General features: G+C 44.6%; 1 protein-coding gene across 7 annotated transcripts; it reads left to right on the top strand.

Moving 5' to 3' along the window:
- The first annotated feature begins 1,588 nt into the window (after positions 1 to 1,588).
- Positions 1,589 to 21,050, top strand: LOC144146695 (monocarboxylate transporter 13-like). 7 transcript variants are annotated; one of them, XM_077678625.1, is made up of 7 exons: positions 1,589 to 1,726; positions 5,724 to 5,881; positions 11,061 to 11,107; positions 11,407 to 11,647; positions 17,332 to 17,475; positions 19,062 to 20,070; positions 20,871 to 21,050. In XM_077678625.1, the coding sequence occupies exons 1-4, from the start codon at positions 1,676 to 1,678 to the stop codon at positions 11,457 to 11,459; spliced, it is 309 nt and encodes a 102-aa protein (XP_077534751.1). In that variant the 5' UTR covers positions 1,589 to 1,675; the 3' UTR covers positions 11,460 to 11,647; positions 17,332 to 17,475; positions 19,062 to 20,070; positions 20,871 to 21,050. The 7 variants fall into 7 exon arrangements, 5 of the variants coding, with proteins under 5 accessions (XP_077534751.1, XP_077534752.1, XP_077534748.1 ...); XM_077678622.1 differs by having other exon boundaries at positions 1,652 to 1,781; XM_077678626.1 differs by lacking the exon at positions 11,061 to 11,107.
- The last annotated feature ends 2,891 nt before the right edge of the window (positions 21,051 to 23,941 follow it).

Below are 23,941 nucleotides of genomic sequence, written 5' to 3' on the forward strand. Positions count from 1 at the left end.
GAAACATGCTCGGCGGAGGGACGCGCGGTGAGGCAAAGCAGAGCAGCCCACTCCGTCGTGCGTTTGCTACTGACGCTATCATTTCCTTTGACACAAGAGCTAAGCGCCTTCACTGAGAAGACGGCAGTTCTCCCTGCTCCCAGATTTCGGTTTAGGGAATATTTTATATATAAGCCAATTTTTGACCGGTCTACAATGTTCCTGTTTTCTCGCAGAGATGGTCCAAACTGAAATTTCATCACCCATACGCGATGTTGTTTTTGTTGTTGCACTATTTTTTTGTAGTTAATTAACGGGTGAACCTAGCCTTGCAAGGTGTGCCGGCAACCACTGCCCCTTATCAGCAGCTTTTTAAGACAATGCGCGGGAAATTATCGGCTTCTCCTTTCGCCCGTGCCTGTGAGGCAGGTATCGGAATGTTGGGTATTTTACAGCTTTCGTGCAGTATATTACTGTCTGCTGTTTCGCTACCCTGTGTGTTCAAATTTACCATCCTTACAACCAAAAAAGCGCTCTTCAGTAAACAAATAGCAAGGGTGTTCGAAATCAGATTGTTGCCTACATGTGAGGCTTACTACAAGTTATTCGCTGCTCGATACAAAGTTGCGCTGGTGTGAATCTACTTTCCGACGGGAACACCATTATCAGGGAAGTAAAGTGTGCAGCGCCTGCTCTCCGCACAGACAAAAAGCCGCATTTTTCGCGCTAAATGGTACGGACAGATAGCATCAATTGTGTAATCAGTGCAGTTCTCACGATATTTGAATGTCCCTATTTCCCCTGGAATCAATTCAGTAGGCTGCGGCAATATTATTTCGCGGGGAAACAGCATATGCAAAGATTAGCGAGCTCTCAATACAGCTTTACATGTCTACCCATTATTCGGAGCCGTATGAAGAATTGCGGGCGAAGATAAATCTGCATGTCGTTAAATTTGTAGGCCCACCGAACCCTCCGGCGCCGAGAAGCGCATAGCGTGACACACGCCGCCTGCCTCGAACGAAGGACGCCGAAATCAATTCTCCTTCACGCATCGCGTGTTGCCTTCCACGTACCAGATGATTGAACCGAGTGCCTGGTGTGGAAAATGCACCTACGATGATGAAGGTGACGCTTGCGAGTGAACTCAAAATTAAAAGCAATAGGCTGAGCGCTCAACATCTTTTGCTTGACAAAGTCAATTAGTCGACCCATATCTGCCTTTTGACTACAAAGTATGTATACCTTAGGACGACAAAAAATGTTCTCTTTACAATTCACGGGGATCCAAGAATGGAGGGAGAATGAATGTGCAGTTTCTTCAGGCGCCCCAGATTGCCTAATATTTTTTGCACTCCTACACTGCGGCCTAGTGCGAAGCTCGCGTATTCGTTATGCGCATAAAAATTCAATTTAAATTCCAATGAGAAGGTGAATTTTCATCGAAATAACAAAGTACACGTGACAGTAGGTGCCCGCTTATTCTATTCGCTTAAATTTCCGAGTTTGCAGCTGTGCACGCTACTGTCTCAAATATTCTCTCCTCCCATCGCATTCAACCACGCGTGCTCTCCTTGTTTCAGTCAGGTTCCCACATAATGGCGCCGTATTTTATTTTGCAACACAACGTGTACAGCAAGAGCAGAAAGGTGCAAGCGAGTACAGGCGATATTGTTTTGGTATGGGGGAGTAGGAAATGCAGCTGCTCGTGTCATCAAACAACAAGCCGCCTGCCGTTGTGACCGAGGTAACAGCACACATTCGCCTGCAGGTTTCATCAAAGAGAGCGCCGGAGTGTGGTGGTATGTACCCAAACTTTCACATCAGTGCACCTAGTAGGCCGAGCTTATGAATAGCCCTACATTCAGCGTCCAGATTACGGTGTATTGATGCTGCTTAGTTCAGGTTTAATATGTTGGTTCTGGTAATTGGCCCCAACACATTTTCACTCTCTTTGAGAATTTTTAGTTTTTTCTACAGGGTTTTGCGGGCTTCATTTTGACTGCTAAGCGTTATATGCATTAGTGAGTGCTACGTGTCGAAGCAAATATATTTTTGTCCCCAAACTGGAAGTTATTTTGCGAAACACCATACACTGCATATAACCGATTATACAACTTTGCGGGAACTCATGCAGCTGCTTAGTCGCTTCTACGAAAGTTACTTGGTTTAAAATGTTTTCCTTCACCTAAAAGGTGCATAGATGTTATTATAACAATTTGTTATGCTCGGATTGATAATTATGCTTTGTTGAGGTGGTGTTACATTGTTTCTTCTTTCTCAGAAATTTTTGTTTTTAGGACTTTTATACGAGATATTTTACTGTGACTCAATCGCTCAAAAAAAATGCACCGGATATGCCCTTTTCTCCCTCCGCAGATAATATAGCATTGACGGCGAGAAAACGTGTTAGTAGAACAAGCATATGAGCTTCCATACGACTTATATTTGGTTTCCAATGCTCTTCAAGATTTTTTTCTGCCTGCACCCCCTTATATAGCACTTCTTTCGGGATCAAACATCCCAATTTTGAACAACCCAATTGTCAAACACTTCTAATTTCTGCCCAATATTCAGCCTATTTATTGCAAGTCTTTTCTTAGAGAAATGGCGCACACATTCATCAAGTGAGGTATCTACTTACTACGTGAGGCGCAAAGTAAAAATAATAAAAAAGTCCCTCTAACTATAAAAACCCATAGAGACAAGACAATTTGCTAAGTACATTACCTCAGGCACCACCCACACAATTCTCATTGCAGAAGTCATGTATGCATCGTTGTTTATCAAAGCTGATAGCCTTTCTTGGGCTGCCTAAACGGGAACATTTTGGCCTGTCTCTATGTCTGTCTGTCCGTTTTTTATTCAGTTGCCCGGCGAGAAGTAAAGTAACTTTGCAACGGGACGTTTCTACAGGCAGGACATTTGCAATGTACTAATTGTGGTTGCAATGTTCACAATTGTTATCATTATCATTATCATCATCAGCCTACTCCGGTTGACTGAAGGACGAAGGCCTCTCCCATTGACCTCTAACCGCTCCCGTCCTGCGTTGCACGAGTCCACAGTTTATCACTGAAATTCCGTATTTCATGCCTCCACCATGTTGTTGGCCTTCCCCTTCTTTTAGACCCATTCCTTGGTATACACTATGTTACCCCAATTGCCGACCCATTGTCAGTTCGTCTCACCACACGACCATCTGAAGTACATTTTGTTTTTTTTTATTTCAACTGCGATACCTTTAACTCTAATTTGTTCTCAGATCCAGGTAGCTCTTTTCCTGCCCGTGAGTGCTTTTCCTAACACTAATCGTTCCATGGCCCGTTGAGCTGATTTAGGTTTGCTTTCAAGTTGTATAGTAATGCGCCCAGTTCCAGCTCCGCATGTCATTCACGGCATTATGCACTGGTTGTAGATTTTTCTTTTGGGGTATGGAGCAAGCTTACTTTTTATTGCTGGGGTGTGCTAGCCGAGTGCTCACTAACCCATACTTATTCAGCGCCGGATTTCTCCGTCATGGTTGGGGTCAGCACTAACAATCTGTCCGAGGTAGTTATATTCTTTTACTTCTAGCATTTCGTTTTCTAAGGTGAATAGGAAGTTTTGGGCATGTTTATTTCTTATTACTTGACAACTAGTTAACCGTGTTGAGTGGATAAAAACAACAGGCACATGCGATAGAAAACATGGTTACATCAGTGATATTTTAAGGGCTTTCCTAATAAAAATATGTAGCTGCTTGAGTTTTGTTATACAAATTAGAAAATCCGCTTTGAAACCAACGTTTCGATTAAAAAATACTAAAAAGCACCGCTTCGTGGGAGCATACCGCAATGTTCCACAATAACGAATGTTTCCAGTAGCTGGTGCGACTAGTGCAACCCGGAAATATTGCATTTACTTGAGAAAATTACCGCCTTTATTATGGGAGGAGCGATACAAGAGAGGTAGAGCGTGAGAGGTGCTGGAAAATACAAGAGAGAGATTTACGCGCCAGAGGCGGCACAGTACTATCGTCATTAAAAATTTGCAGTATAGTGACCAAAATGGGGCCAATTTTTTGTATTTTTTTATGCCTTTTTGTACTTTTGTTGCTTTAAAGTTATATTCTGGCAACTCAGCCGCAGTTATACCAAAAAAAAAAGCATTGAAGAACTTTATCGGACAAAGTTTGACCAGTCCATTTATTTCAACAATGACACGTATATTTCCCATTGGAGTAAAACGCCTACATTGATCAAGACAAACTCGCTCCGTAATTCAAACGTCCGGTGCGTGTCCATCTCAATACACGGAAGAAATATTCTGCGGAAATATTGGTCACAATCTGTCGCAGACACTCACATGCCGAGGGGAAAGGAAGGGCCGAGTCGTTCCTGTTTACTAAATTGTCGATATCTTGGAGAGTGGGTTGGAAATTGACGACTCATCAAATTATCTTTTATCGAGAAATGACAGCCAATAAATATTCCTATGTCGCAAACCATTACGTAACAATATTTAGCTTCTGCGTACTCTATCAGCGGAACAACCAGCCGCTGTAGAAATGTATTGGAGAACAAAGCAGGTAAAACAATTGCAAGGTGATACGGAATGTGACATCTTGAATTTTTTAACAAACTTTTTAGAATTTTGTTGTTTTATCGTTTTTCGTACTTCTATATAGTACACCTTTTCTTTTTTGTGCGCGGGAACCGGCCCCCGCCGAGGAACAATACTACGTACTTAACGTTTCGCAGTTTCCAGACGTACCAATACCAATATACCAATAAAAACACACTGTGTGTAATTACTTATAGACCAAACTCTCTATCATAGCAAGTGAAAATGCGGAACACAATCCGGCCCTGCATTGATTCACAATCAGCATTAAGTATTTACACATCTCAAACTCATACAGGCACCTCACGCCCTTACGATCACTGATTGCTACAAGTTACCACTAATGAATGGCCAGAACTGGATCCCATCATTCAGTTCTGTGTAATTCAGTTATGTGCATCCGTAGGTGTAATCATGACTGCTAAGGTGTATACCGGGTGAACACAATGAGACCATAGCTATGACTCTAGCGAGCACAGCACCAGCATCCAACAGCAAAAGAGCAAAACGCTGTCCCTTTTTTATTACCCAGACCTCATTGGAAGACTATCCTCTGCCTCGCGACAAGACCGTCTAAGACCACTAATTACAATTACTACCTTTTTACCTGCAAACCAGTAAAACATTTTTTTATTCTTCTAATAATAAAGGCACGTATATTACCTGCGACGTTCCGTAGATAGCTCAAGATTATCATAGGCATGCCATCAATTTCAAAACAAAAAATCCCGCCGGCTCCACGAAGTGAATGATGCTGATAGGGGCGAAGCTAAAATGTCTGTCGGTAAAACCGTGAAACATAACCCCACACATCATATAAAGACTCGACACGTTGTTATAGGTCTTCTTGACGGCGCGCACCATCTGAATGAGTGGAGGACATTAGGCGCGTTCGTAGCCATGCTCGCGTCTCGGTTTGTAGCGCACTGCAAAGAGCGCCACGTACCTCCCATCGCGGCCAGGGAGTCGTGGAATCGAAACCGGGTGCCGCCGCGTCAATGGCACTCGACACGTTGTTATAGGTCTTTTTGACGGCGCGCACCATCTTAATGAGTGAAGGACATAAGGCACGTTCGTAGCCATGCTCGCGTCTCCATTTGTAGCGCAGTGGGAAGAGCGCAACGTACCTTCCGTCGCAGGCAGAGTCGTGGGATCGAAACCGGGCGCCACCGTGTCAAGACCACCACTCCTCGCTCGCAAAGCTTGAGACTTCCCACCGCTCCGTTGACAAGCCCGTCGACGACGTTCATGTTTGTGGTGATCATGTAGGTGCTTGGGACGATGAGAATCTCTATAGGTAAGTTGGCAAATTTTGTGTGGGACATTTTAGCCACCTTGGTCGTCGCCTTCTGCAGAGCGTCTTGTGTCGTGTACCCCCGGTACGTGTCTTGAGCTCGCAGACTACGAACGACAACCTCGTCTTCCTCTCCTCCTTGTTGGGTAGCAACTAACGCGTTGAACGTTTTGACCGCTTCGTCCAATCTTTGGTTGGCCAATCCCTAGGGCATCCTGCCACAATCATCATCGGCGGTATGTATACGGCAGCAACGAGGGACGGGACAGGGCCCGAGAAAGACAAGCTTCGCCCCTAAAATGTCGATTTTTCTTGACAGTCCTTCCTAGCTTGCATTTGAATTTAGTAAACTATCTGTGCATGCCTTCTGCCCTATATAATTACGAGAAACACTCTTCCACAATATCCTACATTTTATTTGTAATCATCTTCTATGGTCTGTCCCACCCAAACCCACCATGATCATAGCTTCTGGCTAAATCCAGGGGGGTCTGGAGTGGTAGCTAGGGGCCTCAGGTTTTGACATATGTACAATATAAACCACTGCGCTATCTCGTGGACGCTCGACCTCGAGAAATAGTTGTGCGTATTCTGAAAGGTAGTGCAGTGTAACAAACGAACAGAGCAACAAATCCCCACAAAATATCACATGCCCACATATGTGTATTGAGGAACGCTTTACACCTAAAAATTATTACTGCTTTCGCACAAAAGGCTAAAGTTTCCACACCCTAAGTCCAAGATTTTAGGACTTGAACACTAATTTCCACAACTGATCGTGCACGTTGATTCTCAGAAAAATAAAATACTAACCTCTATTACTAATCATCACTATAGAAACGGCAACTACAGAATTTGTTCATATAAGGCATACGTCGAGGATTTTGAGGATGGCCCCCTGCCACTCCCTTATTGATGTAGTTGCTGTGGCGTGAACCACTTTGTTTTCGTCGACGCTGTAAGGATACTCCAGACTTATAAAACTTGAGGATGTAATACAGCAGAGAAGTGTCTATATAAACCAGTCCAAATGAAAAAAGAAGTTAAATCTTCCAAAATTTATACTTATGAAGCCGCAATCAACGGTCGCAAGGTCAATTCTGAAAGCTTGAAAGTTTACCCATAGACAAATGAATTCTTTGACGACTATTCTGCTGAATATAAAACGCCACTGTAATGCACATCGCAGCGTAGCCTTCTAGCAGGCTCTAAAGCCATGCTTCATACTACAAACAAGAAAACGTACGCGAAAAGAAAAGAACGCTTTCGCACGCTCATCTTAAGCTAGACAAGCGGGGATATCATATGCTACGTTTTATAAACAGGTTGTGTTTTTTAAATAAGTTTCTGCGATATTTTGTAAAATATGTCGTCATAATTATTTTCTCTAAATCCCCCATTTGTACGTTTCCTTTTCTGGTACAGCAAAGCTATTTCCTTTTAAACAATATGAAAATACGCCAGCCGTCAGACCGAGGTTTATTTTATTTGTAAATGTTCCTGAAGGTATTCTCATATTTCGATTCTTGTACTCTGCAAAAATAGCGTAAAAACAAGCTGATGATGTTTAAAACTCAAGAATAATGCTTTCCAACTCATCAATTGTGGTGTAGGAGGGAGAACAGACAACAAGTGTTCCGAAGCAGCTTACTTCGGGAACCTTATATTTAAAAAGCCTTTAGCAGCAGAAACTGCGCTGAAAGCTCCTACAATATCATGTGTATAATGTATTGCGCTTCCAGCTGAGCTGTTATACTCCGTTAATGAGGATTGGGGCTGTTGAGAAAAAAATCGCTTTCATGCCGAAGTTTGGAGGTGCCGTAACGGCCACCCACCACTCCCATTGCAAAACGTGTCCTCTTAGCTCATTTATAGTGTTTTCAAAGTGTCAAAAAAGTTTGTTTATCTCGGTTTTTATTTTTGTAGAAGCCCTTTCTGTTTCTTTTGTAGAGATACTTTGCGTTTCAGGCTCCTCAATAGACCAGAGTTGTCACAACTTTTAACGCGTGTGACATCTTTTTCTGGCCAGAAAAAGTGTGGTATCTTTATCTGGCTACGCTGAGAGTGGTCAGCTATATATGCGTACTACACATCCCTCTCAGAGTACGACAAAGACCAGTGAATACCAGCAATTACTTTTGGGAGCCCAATGGGTCCAAGACAAAGGGCACCTGTTTATACCCTTATTTGCAAAGGTGTGGACTGTACCAACAAAAGCTATCCCTTTTGTCGTCATATCTGAAACAAGTTGGGGGCTCGTGAAGAAATTCTCTTCAAGAATCAACTTGTCAGCATGGTCTGGGAGGCTAGTACACAGCTGCAGTACCACACCAGTACAGAGGCCTAGCTGGTACACTTCTTGGTAACCATACACACCCTTGTTGCAGCGTTGGTAAACGTCGAAGTCGTAACAAATACCCGACTCACCATCCCGAGCCTAGACCTTTATGCCCCACTTGCTTTTTGGCTTGCTCGGCATATACTGCCTTATGTTTCAGAGGCCACGAAATGAAATTAAAATTTCCGCTACGGCACAATTCTTTTCTTGGGCTACCGATAGCATCTTTTGCCGCCCTGAGGAAATGCACGGACGTGACTTCCAACAGTTCTCTTGCTTAAGCTCGTCCGTTGCTTGGTCTTGTCTGTGAAATGAAATAAGTGGTTTGTGATTTTCTCAAGCCTTTTTCCTGGACCTCACTTGAGAAACTATCTCGTATCTGCTTCCAGTCTCCATGTAGGCACGTATTCGGTGCATATTCACACACCCCATTCGGAAAAAAATTCCCAAGACAGAGGTAGGCTCTTCTGCAGTGAGACTGAGAGGAGTGCCATTCTTCTGCATATAGTACGTGTTTGTTTCTTCTACGACTTGTTTAAGCATGGGTCGAGAAACAAACAGATTAAAGTATCGCCTTGCTGCCAGGGGCTCGGCTGGTGGAACAGGAACATCGTATTCAAACTTCATTGGCGGCTGGTCGAAAGTTGTTTTTCGCCAAGTGAACCGGCTATTGGCCTATTTTTTTCATGTCACCAGCGGTGACCGTCTCTTGGTCGTGTTCCTTCTCACTTGTACTATCACCACAGTTAGCAAAACCTTCCTCGTCGTCTTCAGTGCTACTGTCCTGAGCATTAGGAAAAATTCTTCATCGCTTTCGTCGTCGCAAGAGAAGTCACTTTCGTTGGTGTCGATTGCGTGTAATACGTTTTAAAAATTCCGTTTCGGCCGGCTTCGGGGAACAGCGTAAAACATTGAAGGCAGAATAGCAGGAGTACCCTGTAGAGAAGAAACATCCCCGGTGGAAACTCCGCGAACAAAACAGTTCACGAAAAGTAACCTAAATTTTGTGAAAGTAGCTACAGCGAATCACTAGCGAACTAATGCTAATGATGTTGCAGATATGCAACATCTAGGGTGGTGAACAGTGGTGCAGAAAGTTGCATATATGCAAAAGTCGCTGTGCAAGACGTGTACTGCAAACAATAGCAGTGCTCTGTGCCCATAAGTTAAATATTTATGCCGAAGTACACAAAGAACATATTTGCACAGTTTCAGGCATCCGAGGTGATCAGTTCCGAAGTGAGAAGTCATTACACACACTTTTTCCGACGAGTCCCCGCTTCTTTTCCCCGCCGCCATTTTGAAAGAGGATTGAAGGGAGCCAGCGGCCCTGAAGGGGGGAAAATGCGAACCACTTGAATTACTCCTATGCGTAGGGTACTGACAACTTTTTTCTAACCCATCAGTTGACATGAGCTCTGCGTAATTTCAAAACCGGCGTTGCATGTAGGTCCCTAGGGAGCATACTATATGCAATGGGGGGCAATAATGGGTTAACGAAATAATTCCTTCTTTAGCAATCGCTTTTATATGCGAAGCATCTCATGCTAAGGGCTGTGTCCCTCCCTCCCTCCTTTGTTGTCATTGTCCGCCGTCCGCACTCTACTGCCCATGCGCGTCTCTTCAGCCCCGTCAGCGTTTGCGCTGACGTCAGCGCAGTCCACTATAAAAAGAAATAGTTAGGCGGCGCCCGGTCTCGATCCACGACTCTCTGTACGCAACGGTAGGTACGTGGCGCTCTTCCCACGGCGCTACAAACCGAGACAGTAGCATGTGCTACAAACGCGCCTTATGTCCTTCACCCATTCAAACTACGCCAAGAAGCTACTGATACAACGAAGGCACGCGAAGATGAACGCTAACGGAAACAACGGACTGAACACTAATTGGAACTTCAGTCGACCCCATGGCGGTTTCGCATACTACTCAGGGTTTCCCTACGGGAAGATGTGTAATTTTCTTATTTGTTTTTCGTCTATATCAGAAGAAGGCAATGGGTCCGGTGATTGAACCCACAATATTGTAGTCAGCAGCAAATGGATCAGCGACCGTTCAGCTCTTAAGGGTCACATTTGTGAAGTATTTGACATTTCAGGTGTTCGACCTTTTTGCAAGGAAATGATCAAATGCAACAAATATCCCCATTTCGACTGTTCGCCTTCCCCGTTGCGCACTGCAGCAATCTCGTGGCCCAGTGTTCTTGCACAGTCGCAGCAGAGGAAGGGAAAAGCCGCTGTTCCATATTGCTTGAAGGCTCCCGAGAGTGTGACATTTCGTTTGCTCAGCCTTGCACTCTGCTAGCGCTACCAGGAGTGACAGACCATTGCGGCATGTGCGCCATACTTTTCCTCGTGTAGGAACATCCAAGACATAGCTGATAGAGTTGGACTGATCTGAAGGAGAAAGCGCGGGAAACGTTAAGGAATTGATGGTGCGTAACATAGGAAAGCCGTGAATGTCGTTGCCCGCTCATTATCAACAGCAGATGGTCTACCCGTTTCTGCGTGAACCGGCAACCACCATTTCTTGTTTGGTTCACTTCCAGTTCGGGTTCAGTTGCTCCAAAAATACCGGTTCATTTCCGGTTTTAGATTCAGCTCGATTCCGGTTGGACATCCCGCTACAGAGGTGAATATTGTAACCGGTAACGCTCACAGATAAGGAACAGTTGAAGCTATTTATCCAACCCTTAAGCACCAACCTGACCTCCACCTAGTATTTCCACCACGTGACTGAATTTTTTACCATAGGGTACTGTTGGAAGTAAGAAACTGTACCCTCTTGTCAAATACTCGTGCAGAGTAACTCGGCGACAACTAATTCTAAGTGTGTTCTTGAAAGCAGCATGCCAGACATTGGGCATAACCAAGCAGAGCGACAGACAACTGCACGTGAGTATGTGCTTCCACGTTTAAGAATACATGTTGTTGCTCTGTCTCTATCTCTGTTGCTCTGTTGTTCTGCTGCTCTGCTGCAATGTTTCTTCATTCGATTATGTACCCATTACGTGTCTTCAAAATGACCTGGCCTAGCATTGCAAGATATCCTTGCTCAATACTTAAACGCCGTAAGGTGAAAATCACTGTGGCTTGCAAATCACCGAATTCTGAAAAAGCACCAATGATTAATGTGAAATTCGAACAACTTGTTTTTCTATACTTACCTGCATTCTGCTTTTTTTTATTTCCAGCTGATACAGCTCATGGCTCCCACAGTAGCTTCACTGACGACGCTTGGATCTAAGCATGCTCCTAGTCTGGTCGACAACTGCTGGGCTGTGCCTCTTGTTATTGCAATAGCGAGCTTCTTGTTCGTCCTACCACAATCCAACAATGGCATATTCTACGTTCTATTTGTTAATGAACTGGGTTCCAGTCGCGAAGGTGCTTCTTGGCCAAAGACAATCGCTTCCGCATGTGCCAATTTTTCAGGTACGAACTTTGTCTACAGGAAGATCTTTAATTCAGTTGTGTTTTAGCAATGGCGTAAATATATTAGAGGCGAGAGCGCCGCCAGCTTTCGCTTCGCTATCATATGCTACTTCCACGGCGCTCTGATAGATTGTGCCACGAACGGTGGTCCTTATCGGCTTACTCGTGGAGTTCGGTAGGCGCTTTGTGCGCTGTACAAATAGGCACTTCACATCGGCCTGAGCAAAATGATAATTAGGACCTACACTCAGCTCTTACTGAAGTCGTACGGCAACTGGGCACTTCTTGTCCCCCCCCCTGTCCGCTAATGCAAGACGCTAATATAATGCACCCAATTTGGTGTAGTGACTGTCTTTTGAGTTTGTTTTAAGTGAAGTACTGTGCTATTTATTGGTACTTTCTTACACGGGAATGAATTGAAGATGGATCAATCAACGGGCGGGAACTAAATTTTATCCCCGCAGCGGCTGTGAAATTCGTGTTCTTTAGAGGTGCATTGCCACACCGCAGCGGCAGAGCGATTCTTCAATGCACACTAAGAGTTGATGTTTACTTTAGGGGGTCACTTATCCATGATTGAGTTAACAGCGCACAACGACGACGACACACAAGAAAAAGAAGACAGCACAAACGATGACCTGTCAACACTTGCCCTGTTTTCTCTTCCTTGTGTGTTGTCATCTTTGTGCCCAGTTATCCTCTTCATGATGCCCTAAAAACTAGCCCACCAATCCATCCTCGTGAACTTCACTTATTTGTGTCTGTGTAGGATAGATTTCTCCAATACGTCAGGTATGCTGTTGGGGTATGCCTTCATTGCTAAAGTAACATGTATGCCGAACCAGCAAATAGGGAATTGTAATTATTAACACCACAACTACATGTACATTGGCTGTACAAAGGCATTTCAGTATGCCTTCATCCAGAAAGGATGGGAAAACATTTCGTGGACGTGAGTCTCCCAATTACAGGCATTTTTATGCTTCAAATTTGTTCCGTCACGTCGAAGTACTCTCTCTCTCATCATTAGCAACGTTAAAAGTGTTTACCCTTCCAAGGATTTATTTGCGACACATTTTTTGTAATCCCAATCCCAAGACCACCCAAACATTGTCAGGACACCTACGCACTCGTCATCATGTAGTGAATGCGAAAACAGCTATGTTGGGTCGTCGCACAGATATGGCGGTACTTTTGGCGGCGCCACGTTTTACTGCTGCTGTTAACGCCGATGGTTTAAAATCTATTTCGCCGTTTACCCTGCCGCTGAAATTTTTAGAACAAGCGCCACATATTCGTTTGTCACCTGCATTCGCGTTAGTCTTCAAAAGCCATCATGTACCGTGGTGTTTTTCTATAGATTACTGATTCTACACCTTCATCTAAACTTACATCGGCGTCATTATTGCAAGTATATGTTCTGGCACAAGCATGTAATAATGGTATACCTCTACCTGTTTTGCTTATTCAGCTCGATTTCTACTACTGCAACCGTTTAATAAAGCTATAAAATCGGTATGCATGCCACCTCTTTGTCTGTGGCTCCACAATCCAACAATGGGCCACATATGACGATCCTGTCAGTGAAGAATATGCTCAAAATTTAACTCTTTTTGGTTTTGTTCGTTCTTGTACCCGCGGTTATCCTCGATACAGCAGTACACGTGAAAGCTCCTCGTATATAACAGAGCGATTAGATAAACGGAGCGAGAGCCCGTTATCATACCGGTCGAGCTACAAGTCCACGCCCACGTAGCTACGAGCTACGAGATACGAGCCCACGAGTAGGTGCAGCGGTTGCGTAGAGGTAGAGTATCCGCCTCGCGCGCAGAAGGACGGTGGTTGTAATCCCGCTGCCGCACAATTTCCACCGGAATAAAAAACTCCGCATGCTGTTAAAATGGCAAAAGGAAGCTAGGGGTACGGCCTGATGCTGGCGACCGTTGCCGGTAACGCACTCCCTCCCCAGAGCACGATTGGCCACCCTGGTGTACTATTGGCCACAACCTCCCAATAATACACCAAGTAACCCTCGGCCCTCAGTCTCCAGTCGGTGCGAAGCAACTGACCACGGTGGCGGTCAGACCTGTGACGCAGCAGAGGGTGCTAAAAATCTCTGGATCAAGACAGGCCGCCATTGGTTACTGACTCTGTCAACCTTAAACGCGAGAATCTTATCCTGCGAGTCGAGTCTAGAGGTGTTGTTTGAGGAATTAAAGGGAAATAAATGGGATGTAATAGGGCTCACCGAGGTTAGGAGGATAGGTGAAGCTTTCAAAGTGCTGAAAAATGAACACGTCATATGTTGCCGTGGTCTAGTCGATAGAAGAAAAGTGGGAGTGGGATTTCTAGTCAATAAATGCATAGCTGGCAACATATACGAATACTATAGCATTAACGAAAGGGCAGCCGGTCTTGCAATTAGGCTTAATAAGAGGTACAAACTCAAGGTGGTACAGGGCTACGCGCCTACATCCAACCACGACGACCAGCTATTTGAACACATCTATGAATATGGGGAATCGCCATTGTCCAAAGTAAAAACGAAGAATACCGTAGTATTGGGAGACTTCAATTCAAAAGTAGGCACGAATCAGGCTGGAGACAAGGCAGTGGGGAATTACGGTCTAGGCTGTAGAAGTAGCAGGGGGGGACCTACTAGTCGTGTTCGAAGAAGGGAATAATCTACGTATCATGAATACCTTCTGCAAACGGCAGAGCCGGAAGTAGACGTGGAGGAGCCCGAATGGCTCGCATAAAAAGGAAATAGACTTCATTATATGCGATATCCCTGGCGTCTTGCAGGATGTGGAAGTGCTAGGAAGGGTAAGGTGTGGTGACCACCGTCTGGTAAAATCTCGAATTATGCTAGATTTGAGGAGGAACCGTAACAACTAGTACGAAAGAAGCCTATCAATGCGCTAACCGTAAGACGGATATTGAGCCGATATTGAGCTCTAACCGAGGAAGCAGAGTTTACGACACAGGAATCCAGTGAAAATCTTCAAGCATTATCACGGAGTGTACAGAACTCGGAGGCACGTTAGCTAGACAGGATACTGGCAAACTTTCTCAGTAGACGAAAGATATAATTAGAAAACGGCAAAGCATAATAATTTCCACCCCAGCTGACAGAATAGAACTAGCGGAGCTTTCAAAGGTAATCAATAGGCGTAAGAGCTCTGGAATACGGAAGTATAATATGGAGAGGATTGAGCATGCTATAAACAACGGAGGCAAACCGAAAGCAGCAAAGAGCCATCTAAGCATGGAGACAAATCAGATGTATGCACTTAAAGACAAGCAAAGCAATGTCGTCACTAATACTGATAAAATAATTATAGTAGCCGAGAAGTTCTATAGAGATCTGCACAGTACCCGCGACATCCACGATAATACCGAACAAGGAAGTAGTTCAGAGGAGATAGACATCCACCAGTAACCTCAGAAGTAAGGAAGGTTTTGAAAGAGATGCAAAGGGGCAAAGCGCCTGGTAAGGATCAGATAACAGCCGACCTCGTGAAGGATAGCGGGTATATTGTACTTGAAAAACTGGCAAACCTGTATACGCAATGCTTAATGACTACGAGCGTACCGAAATCGTGCAAGAACGCAAAAGTCATCCTAATCCAAAAGAAAAGTGACATGAAGGATTAGAAAAATTACAAGCCCATCAGAACAGTGTCAGTCATCTACAAGGCAGTGCGGCACTTAGCAAGGCAACCGCTAAAAGAATTTCTGCCACCCAAAATTTCAGTCAGCCTTACGAACAAGCAGAGTTTCGTAAAGTCTATTCATCTATAGACCATTTTCACGGGGTCAATTAGGTGATATAGATGTGCGGAGTGTACTCAATCCCTATATATTATGAGAAAGCATATGACTGAGTCGAAACCTCAGCAGTCATTCAGGCATTGCGGAATCAGAGTGTCGAGCAGAACTAAGTAAGACTACTAGAGGATATCTACAATGTGTCCAAGCTACCATCGTGCTCCATAAGGAGAACAGTAAAATATCTATTAGGAATGGTGTGAGAGAAGGAGACGCAATCTCTCTAATGTTATTCACAGCATCTCTATGATTCAAAACATTGGATTGGGAACAGGTGGGAGTAAGGGTTAATGGAGAACACCTGAGTAACCTCAGATTTGCTGATGACGTTGCCTCACTAAGTAACTCGGGGAAATCAAAATTACTCAAACTAAGTACCTTGGGCCTCAAAATTAAAATACAGATGACAAAAGTAATGTTCAATAATCTCGGGAGAGCACAGCGGTTTTAGATAGGTGGCGAAGCAATGGAAGTGGTAAACGAATATATCTACTTAGGCCAAGTTGTGACGCCGGATCCCAATCAAGCGGCAGAGATAACTAGAAGAATAATAATGGCGGGGAGTGCATTCGGCAAGCATTATCAGATAATGAATGACTGCCCAACATTTTCCCTGAAGAAGAAAGTGTATGACAGCTGCATCTTACCGGCACTTATCTGCGAAGCAGAAACTTAGAGGCTAACTAAAAGGGTTCAACCTTAACTTAGGATGACTCAGCAAGAAATGGAACGAAAGATGATAGGTGTAACATTAAGGGACAAGAAGAGAGCTCAGTGGGTCAGGGAACAAACGCGTGTTAAGGACATATTAGTAGAAATTAAGAAGTAGAAATGGACGTGGGCAGGGCATGTAATGCGAAGTCAGGATAACCGTTGGTCATTAAGGGTAACAGAGTGGATCTCTAGAGAAGGCAAGCGTTGTAGGCGGAGGCCGAAAGTTAGATGGGCAGATGAGATCAAGAAGTTTGCTGGGATAAATTGGTCGCAGTTAGCACAGGACCGGAGTAACTGGAGAGTAATGGGAGAGGCCTTTGCCCTGCAGTGGCCGTAGATAGGCTGGCGATGATGATGATGATTATGAAGGACATATTATTGAAAATAAGAAGAAATGGGCGTGGTCAGGGCTTGCAATGCGAAAGCAAGATAACCGTTGGTCATTAAGTGTAACAGAGTGGATCCCTAGAGAAGGCAAGAGTGGCACGGGGCGGGAGAAAGCTAGATGGGCAGATGAGATCAAGAAGTTTGCGGGAATACATTCGCTGCCTGCAGATAGCACAGGACAGGGATAATTGGAGATCAATGGGAGAGGCCTTTGCCCTGCAGGGGGCGTAGATAGGCTGATAATGATGAGTAGTAGGAAGAGGAGGTGGAAGAGGTTGAGGAGGACAACGAGGAGGAGGATATGACCGAGCTAAGCTTTCAGCGATGGAATATGTCCACGCGTTATGCGTTTCTGAATGTAAGTTCCAGGGGCGTGTAGTTTTTCCACACCTTAAGTCACACACGCTGTAAGCAATCGTACAAAATGAGCTTTATTAGAGTGTGTTTGCCCTTGACTGTGCATGTTGTTTGCTATAAAAAACCTGCAGTTCTTGGTTGAAATAGCACATATGTGTCGATTCTAGTTAGGGCTATTCACTTATTTTGTTAGCATTTCCCTCACTTGTTTAAGACATGACTTCTACAACAGCACCACCTGAACTTCAAGCTTTCCGTCTGAAACACCAGCTTTCTGAATTTTGAAGTTAGCAGTTCTGATTTGAAGAAGTGCTTTGAATATGCAGTCTTGGAGTTGTGTTGTTTCAGTGAACTGCGTTTTGTAACTACCTAAACTTGCTCTTCAATATTTCCAGGTATCTTGGTTTGGGCACTTCAACGTCGACTATCAATCCTAACCATTGTCACTTTCGCTGCGCTAATTTGCCCTTTGTCAATCATCGTTTCTGCTTTTGTTACAAACATGGCGTGGATGTGTGTGTCTTGGGGATTTCTTTACGGTAAGTGCTGTTCACCGTGTTAGGGTTCCGTAACAATACTTGGGGGAGTGTATTTTAATATAAGTATTGGTCAAATATAAACTAACAGTACATGATATACAATAGCGTCCGATAGGAAGCAAAAAGCGCGTAAGATAACTTGCACCTGCACGATGTTCAGACATTGCCCAGCTTAACAAGAAGCTGTTCTTGCACAATTGTTCTCTAAAACTGCAAGCAAGGTGTGCCTAAGTGTCATGGTATATTCGTATAACTTCCTCCGTCAAGTATTTCTGTGAACACTGCCTTAAATATTTTTATGAAGAAAATTTAAAGCTTTTGCATACATTTCTTGTGAATATGTAAACAAAGCTACTAACGTTCGTTCTCAGTGTACTGAATATTTTGTCGGCCAGAGAATTCCCTGTACAAGATTTTTGACCTCAAGCTTGCATTCCTGACCAGTTCACGTATGAAGATTTCGCATATAACGAACACGCTAGGATGATTGGGCTCAAGCCCGTTTCCTCGCACGTTGGTTTGGCAAGAAGAAAAATAAGCCTAGTGGAAAAAACTTCAAACGTAATTAGCAAAACGTGACACGAAGCGAAAAATCCCGCTTTTTGGTTATTATAATATTGTTTTGTATCGGACAGTGCTGCGCAATTTTCGAAGTTGTGCGAAGTTTGAAGTCCCACTTATGGCCTTTGGGGAGATCAAAAGCACTGCGGCTGTTTTAACCACGTCGATGTTCTGCGCTTCTTTGTGCCATTCTTTTTATTCTGGCATGCGTAATGGGCTCCTTGGATCGTCTTAACGCTTCAGCCTGACCAATATCGCTGCTGGTTGTGCCATGCAGATTGTGCTCGCTGTTGTCTTGTGCACCGGCCGCACGCAGAACGCGTTTTGATTTTCACGAAGTTTAAACAGAATCTATTAAAAACTAAGGGTTCAACAACCGGAGAAATAAGCACGAAGATTGGGTTCTATATAAGTTGGTTCGACTGTGTATATGCCTGCGAGAAGTGATTCTAGTTTTCCGACTAGAATAACCGAATATAAATTGAAATAAACTGAGGTACTCATAAAGTGGAGTGAAATGGTTTGAACGTAAGCGTCATGAAATTTGCAAGGGATGCGTGATGTATTACCTATATACCACAGTGATGAGAACAAGCCAAACACTTATCATACCCACGAATAAATATTGTGTCTGAACAGTTTTTATCAAACTTTTGCAGTGTTTATGCTATGAGCTGCCTAGATTTCATCATAAACCACAGCTTTTAAATTCCCTCAACAGCAGTTCACGTTTGTTTCAAATCAACGCTTATGTCAATAGTATGCCACAGCAGGTGTATGTCGGGGAAGATATTTTGAGTAAGACGTTTGCTTTATTCCACAATACCCAAAGTTTGCAACAGATAACGCTTCCACTGTCTTATTGAAAACGGCATTTTTAGCACTTTTCGGATGGCCAAGGTGTTCACTTGTTACTTGATGTCCACCAGTTCGCTGAACAGCTTTCTCGGTGATTAATTGCACAGCTTCAAGACGAGGAGTGCACAGCCGAAATTAAGTCAACTTATTGAGCTTTTCTTTTGCAGGTTCATCGTCGGGTATTCTTGTGGTCGGAACTTCTGTTCTCATCGTGTCGTACTTTGACGAATACAGAAGCCTTTCAACAGGCATTACCTTCGTCGGACGCGATCTCTCTGGCATCCTGGGACCATCGCTTTTAATGTGCTTGTTATCGGCCTATGCCTTCAAAGGAACACTTTTAGTTCTCGGTGGCCTGTTACTTCACACAATTCCATTGATGCTTATGCTGCGCCATCCGCGGCCATTAACGTTCCGTGCCTGCAGAGGTTGCTGCGTGCATCAGCAGCAAGAAAACACTACATCGCAATTTGAGTGCGCCACTATAAGAAAACAAGTGATACATAACGCTGAAAACACTTGTTTTGTCCAGCGACGCGAGGGTTGGGGGAAAGACACGTCGGGAAAACTCAGTCATCTGGCTAAGGCAACGGAATACAGCCCCAGGCAGCAATACAGCCCCAGTACCGGTGGTTGGTGAGGAGCAACACGATTATCCAAAAGACCCTTCACACCAGCCTGCTCACGAAACCTTCCACAACGTTATTGCTCAAGCAATTTCCCTGCTTAAGATGCCGTGCTTCTATGTTTTACTTGTCGCCATGGCGGCACTTGAGTTCAATTTTCCGGTGCTCACCTCTACTATTATTGACTATAGTCTAGACAAAGGACTGCCGCAGAACGACGCCACTCAAGTGACTTCTCTTATCTCCTTTGGAAATCTATGCGGAAACATGCTTATTCCTGCAATCGCAGACAAGGTTCTGCGTAACCGATGCCGTCTTGCAGCTCTTGCGTGTGCGATTTCGGCCGTGTGTTTTCTTGCGATGCCGCACCTTGAGAGCATTGAAAGTGTCAGTGTCGTCATCTTTGTCGCTGGTTTGCAGACTGGCTACCTGCGCACATTAAAGGCAGTGCTGCTAGCTGACTATCTCGGTGTGGAGAATGTAGCTCTATCTTGGGGTTTCATGGGAATTGCTGCACTTCCTCTTCTGCTTAGCGAGCCTTCCATTGTCGGTAAGTGCTGGCAAATGTATTATTGTTGACCCTTGAAACTTACATAATATGCGAGCTTCTCGCAATGCTTTGTACAGGTATATTTCAGGTCAATTAGTACAAATGGCTTCTTTTTTATGTCACAAGAATTGCAAGGTGACAACCACGGGAAAAATTATCATCCCTTCACTCGAGATATTTGTCAAACAGGTTTTCTCCGCACACATATTTATATTCTGAAGACCAGCCATTTGAGATTAGCATAAATTGATGGTAGTTTAGGCTGGAAATTTCTGTCTACTTTAGGATGTACCAGGTTTGCAGAGTGTTAAGGGACCAAGTTCGGGCTGTATCAGTAAGCCCCTCATGCGCAACCACTGCACCCAGAAGCCTCAACATTTCCTCGGCCGATACGTAGCCCGTTATCCCATCACCTATATGTATTCAAGCGTTTAGTAAAATAAAAAACTGAGAATTCACGGACATTCAGGAGCAATCAGATGCAGAATGCGAAACAACTGCCTTTATCGTATAGATTGAGGCCTCTGTGTCTGGGTGAACATCTGTCATAATTGTGTCCTTTGCGTTGCGGCTTAGTCTCACTCCCCAAAGGGGCGTCTGCCTGATCAGAAATTAACTCGTTGTAACGGGTGCGAGGCTTGCGGTTAGTGGCGATAATAACTGAAGCATAAGGATACCTTTTTCCTCGCGCTGATCCTTCATTTGAAAGATACATTTGTGGGGATCACGTTTCACAGCTTGTGCCGACGTAGCCTTTTTAGTGTTTCTAGTATTCCTGACAAAATATTTCTCCGACGCAGGTACCTTCCGAGACATTGGTGGCTCGTACGACAACCTGTACCGCACCTGTGCAGCGATTGATGTTTTGGCCGCGCTTCTGCTGGTCGCCCAGGCTTCCTTGGACGCAAGAAAATCAAAGCGTTTTAAGATATCCGGGGCAACGGAATCCAAATAAACACCTCAGCCATCCACAGCCAATATTCCACCTGTTTTGCCACGCCCGCATTTTAGACACCACGGTGAAGTCAACTGATGTCAGCGTAGTGTCGTGACCCGTATTATTGCACTTGGAAAGTTAGCCGGAAACATTTTGCCGATGCCCTCACTGGCGTCGTTGTGTGTATGCTTTTCTTACTATGACAATTTACTGAGCTACTCATTTCCAGTGTACATATATAATGTATCGAACAATAAGGAATATTATGGCAGAACAATGCATAGTAGATGCCGAAGCTCAATTTAACATATTGTGTATGCGACCAGCATTATGATGATAGCGAAAAAGGACCGACTCGGACGTTCATCCATGCGAGTGTACTTGGTCTGGACCTGCGATCGACTCATTCGCCCTACGCTTTCGCCTGCCAATATACCCCACGTCCGGCTACCGTCGGGACTGCTATTCTCCTCTGGAAGTGGTGCATGTCAAGAGTTTTGGTTCCACACTGTAGCTTCGCAACCGGACGCTGCTCACGATGAACCGCGATGAGACCAGCCATCATCCTGCATCGTCGGGTGCACCCGCGGTCTGCTCTGACTCAGTGCGGCAGCAGGCCCCGTCCATTTTCAACGGTGAGGATTACCATCTCAGGCAGCACAGATAGTGTGTTCCAAGACTGGCTCGTCTATGACCGCTTTCTGGCATGCCTGGCAAGCATTTAGGTTCTGGCAGCCACTGATCTCCCAATGAACAGCCAACATTCGGCCACCAGCACTTTGGTATTTCTCTGGCCACTTGTGTTCAGACATACAACGGCAGGTACCCGGCTGCCAGATATACAGTTTACTTTCTCCGGCCGATGTACAGAAGACGAACGGCCGACGTACGGCCTCAGGTCATCCGTTTTACCTTCGAGAAGCGGTGTTCAGCCAAAGCATGGCAAGTCAACTGCCAAAGAATATTCGTATTCTTGTGGCAGTTGGTGTTCGGAAGGGCACCGACCGGAGTGCGGCTGCCATGCATTCGCTCTTTCTACTGTGAACCGCGTGTCCGGCGGCAGAATATTCGTTTTCTTCAGGCAACCGATGTTAGGAAGAATACCGACCGACGTGCGGCCCCTGAATGTACGTTTTTCATTCAGTTAGCGGTCTCCAGCCGAATTACGGCAAACGAACGGCCGCAAAATATTTGGCAACCACTGTTCAGGAGGAGGGAAGCCGACGTAAGGTCTCAGGTTATCCGTCATTCTTTTGGTAAGCGATGTACGAGCCGAACAACGGAACGTGTCTGGGCACCGAGAACCCATGCACAACTGCTTTTTAAAGTAAAAGCCCTTAGGGAGACGAGCGATGCAGACACGTTTTTTATCCACTCGGTCTTTATACGCTTGAAATGAACGCACTTCGTTTGTCAAACAGTCATGAGTGGCACTGGGTGAACTGGCAAGATGCAAGGACGCACTTGAGATTACCAGTTAACTGGTTAGGCCATCTCAATGCCCTTTATTGCCACGAGGAGGCTGTGCGATACCAACAAGTGAGCTGTGCTTCGCCAATGATAGCGTTACCACGCCTCCTCCTCCTGCCTCGTCGACGCATCAGCGCGAGGCTATTTGCCCCCTCGACAAATGGAGAGCATTGGAGACATCGACCCGGCATAGATGTCCGACACAAGATGGCGGTGGTTCACCGAAAATATCCGACCTGAAAGGGTGTCGACCAAGCGGCCACTATGCAAGAGCTCAACCACCGCCATGTCAAGGACAACCCGCCAAAGAAAGGCAAGGGCGTGCAAAAGCGCAAGTTTCTAACAATTCTCCTCAGACAAAAATTCTGCGAAAAACAACGGTGCAATATTTTGTTGGTACTAAACATATAAAAGGCTAAGCTCAACTTCGTTCCCTGCACTGTTTCTTTATCTGATTTTATGTCTGTCTATTTTAAAACAAATGTAATTTTAAATATGCGATAAAAACATAGGCTAGTCAATGACTAAGCGTGGATTTTAATTTATATCGGTGTTTTATGGTGAGCTCAGCTATACGTGGGATATAACACATTTGGTTAAACATAATCTCCAGCACCACGTTTTTGTTGCTCAGCAAAGCTTGTAGAGTTCACGCATGATTTGGCTCTAGCAAAGGGTCAGCGTGAAGTACTTGACTGTATTTTCTTGGACTGCAAAAAACATTCGTCGTTGTTCCATATGAATTTCGTGTTAGTAAATTGTGGGGCTACAAACTGAATGAATCGGTTATTGCATGGATAGACCAGTACCTCTCTCCGACAGCCGTCGGCCGTTCTCAACGTTTGTTCTTCCGGATATGTTCCCGTGACTTCAGGAATTCCGCATGGCTCGAATGTGGGCCCTCTTTTTTTTCTGTTATATATAAGTGATATTGCTATTTTCCTCAAATCTTTCGAAATATTCGTGGATGACTGTGTAGTTTACAGGACTACAAAGAATGAACGTGATTCCCTCTACCTGCAGCATGATTTGAAAGTAATGTCATCCTGGTGTGCCGATTCAGAACTGTAGTTGAATGTGAAAAAGATTGTAACGCCACTTTTACAAGGAAACGTTCATACTAATTGAATATGTAGAGCGTAAATGATGCTTCTTTAGAAACGACTAAGGAATATAAATCAATAGGAGTTCATTCAGGGAGTGGTTTGAGGTGAACTAGGCCCGTTCACAACATAAAAATTAAAGGTGCGCGTGTGTTGGATTTCCTGTGACAAAAAGTTATACCATCTTCCCGCGAGGGGAACCATGGGGTAGATGCGACGCATCGGGGGTTGCCGTTGCGTTTCCCTTATGTTAGCGATGTCAGCTTGTGGATTGCTGTTGTTCTGTATCCTTTTTACGCAGCATGTTCACCCCCGATGCGTCGCATCTACCCCATCGTTCCCCTCGCGGGAAGATGGTGTA

Source organism: Haemaphysalis longicornis, unplaced genomic scaffold, assembly GCF_048455015.1.
Source record: "Haemaphysalis longicornis isolate Haplotype H1 unplaced genomic scaffold, Haemaphysalis longicornis Haplotype H1 scaffold_7, whole genome shotgun sequence".
NCBI classification, from domain to species: Eukaryota; Metazoa; Arthropoda; class Arachnida; order Ixodida; family Ixodidae; genus Haemaphysalis; species Haemaphysalis longicornis.

What these genes read in the sequence shown, in the direction of transcription:
- LOC144146695 (XM_077678623.1), top strand. An exon ending in AGAGCGACAGACAACTGCAC is followed by an intron (nt 11,108 to 11,406) that starts GTGAGTATGTGC and finishes TTTTATTTCCAG; the next exon opens with CTGATACAGCTCATGGCTCC. An exon ending in CGCATGTGCCAATTTTTCAG is followed by an intron (nt 11,648 to 17,331) that starts GTACGAACTTTG and finishes CAATATTTCCAG; the next exon opens with GTATCTTGGTTTGGGCACTT.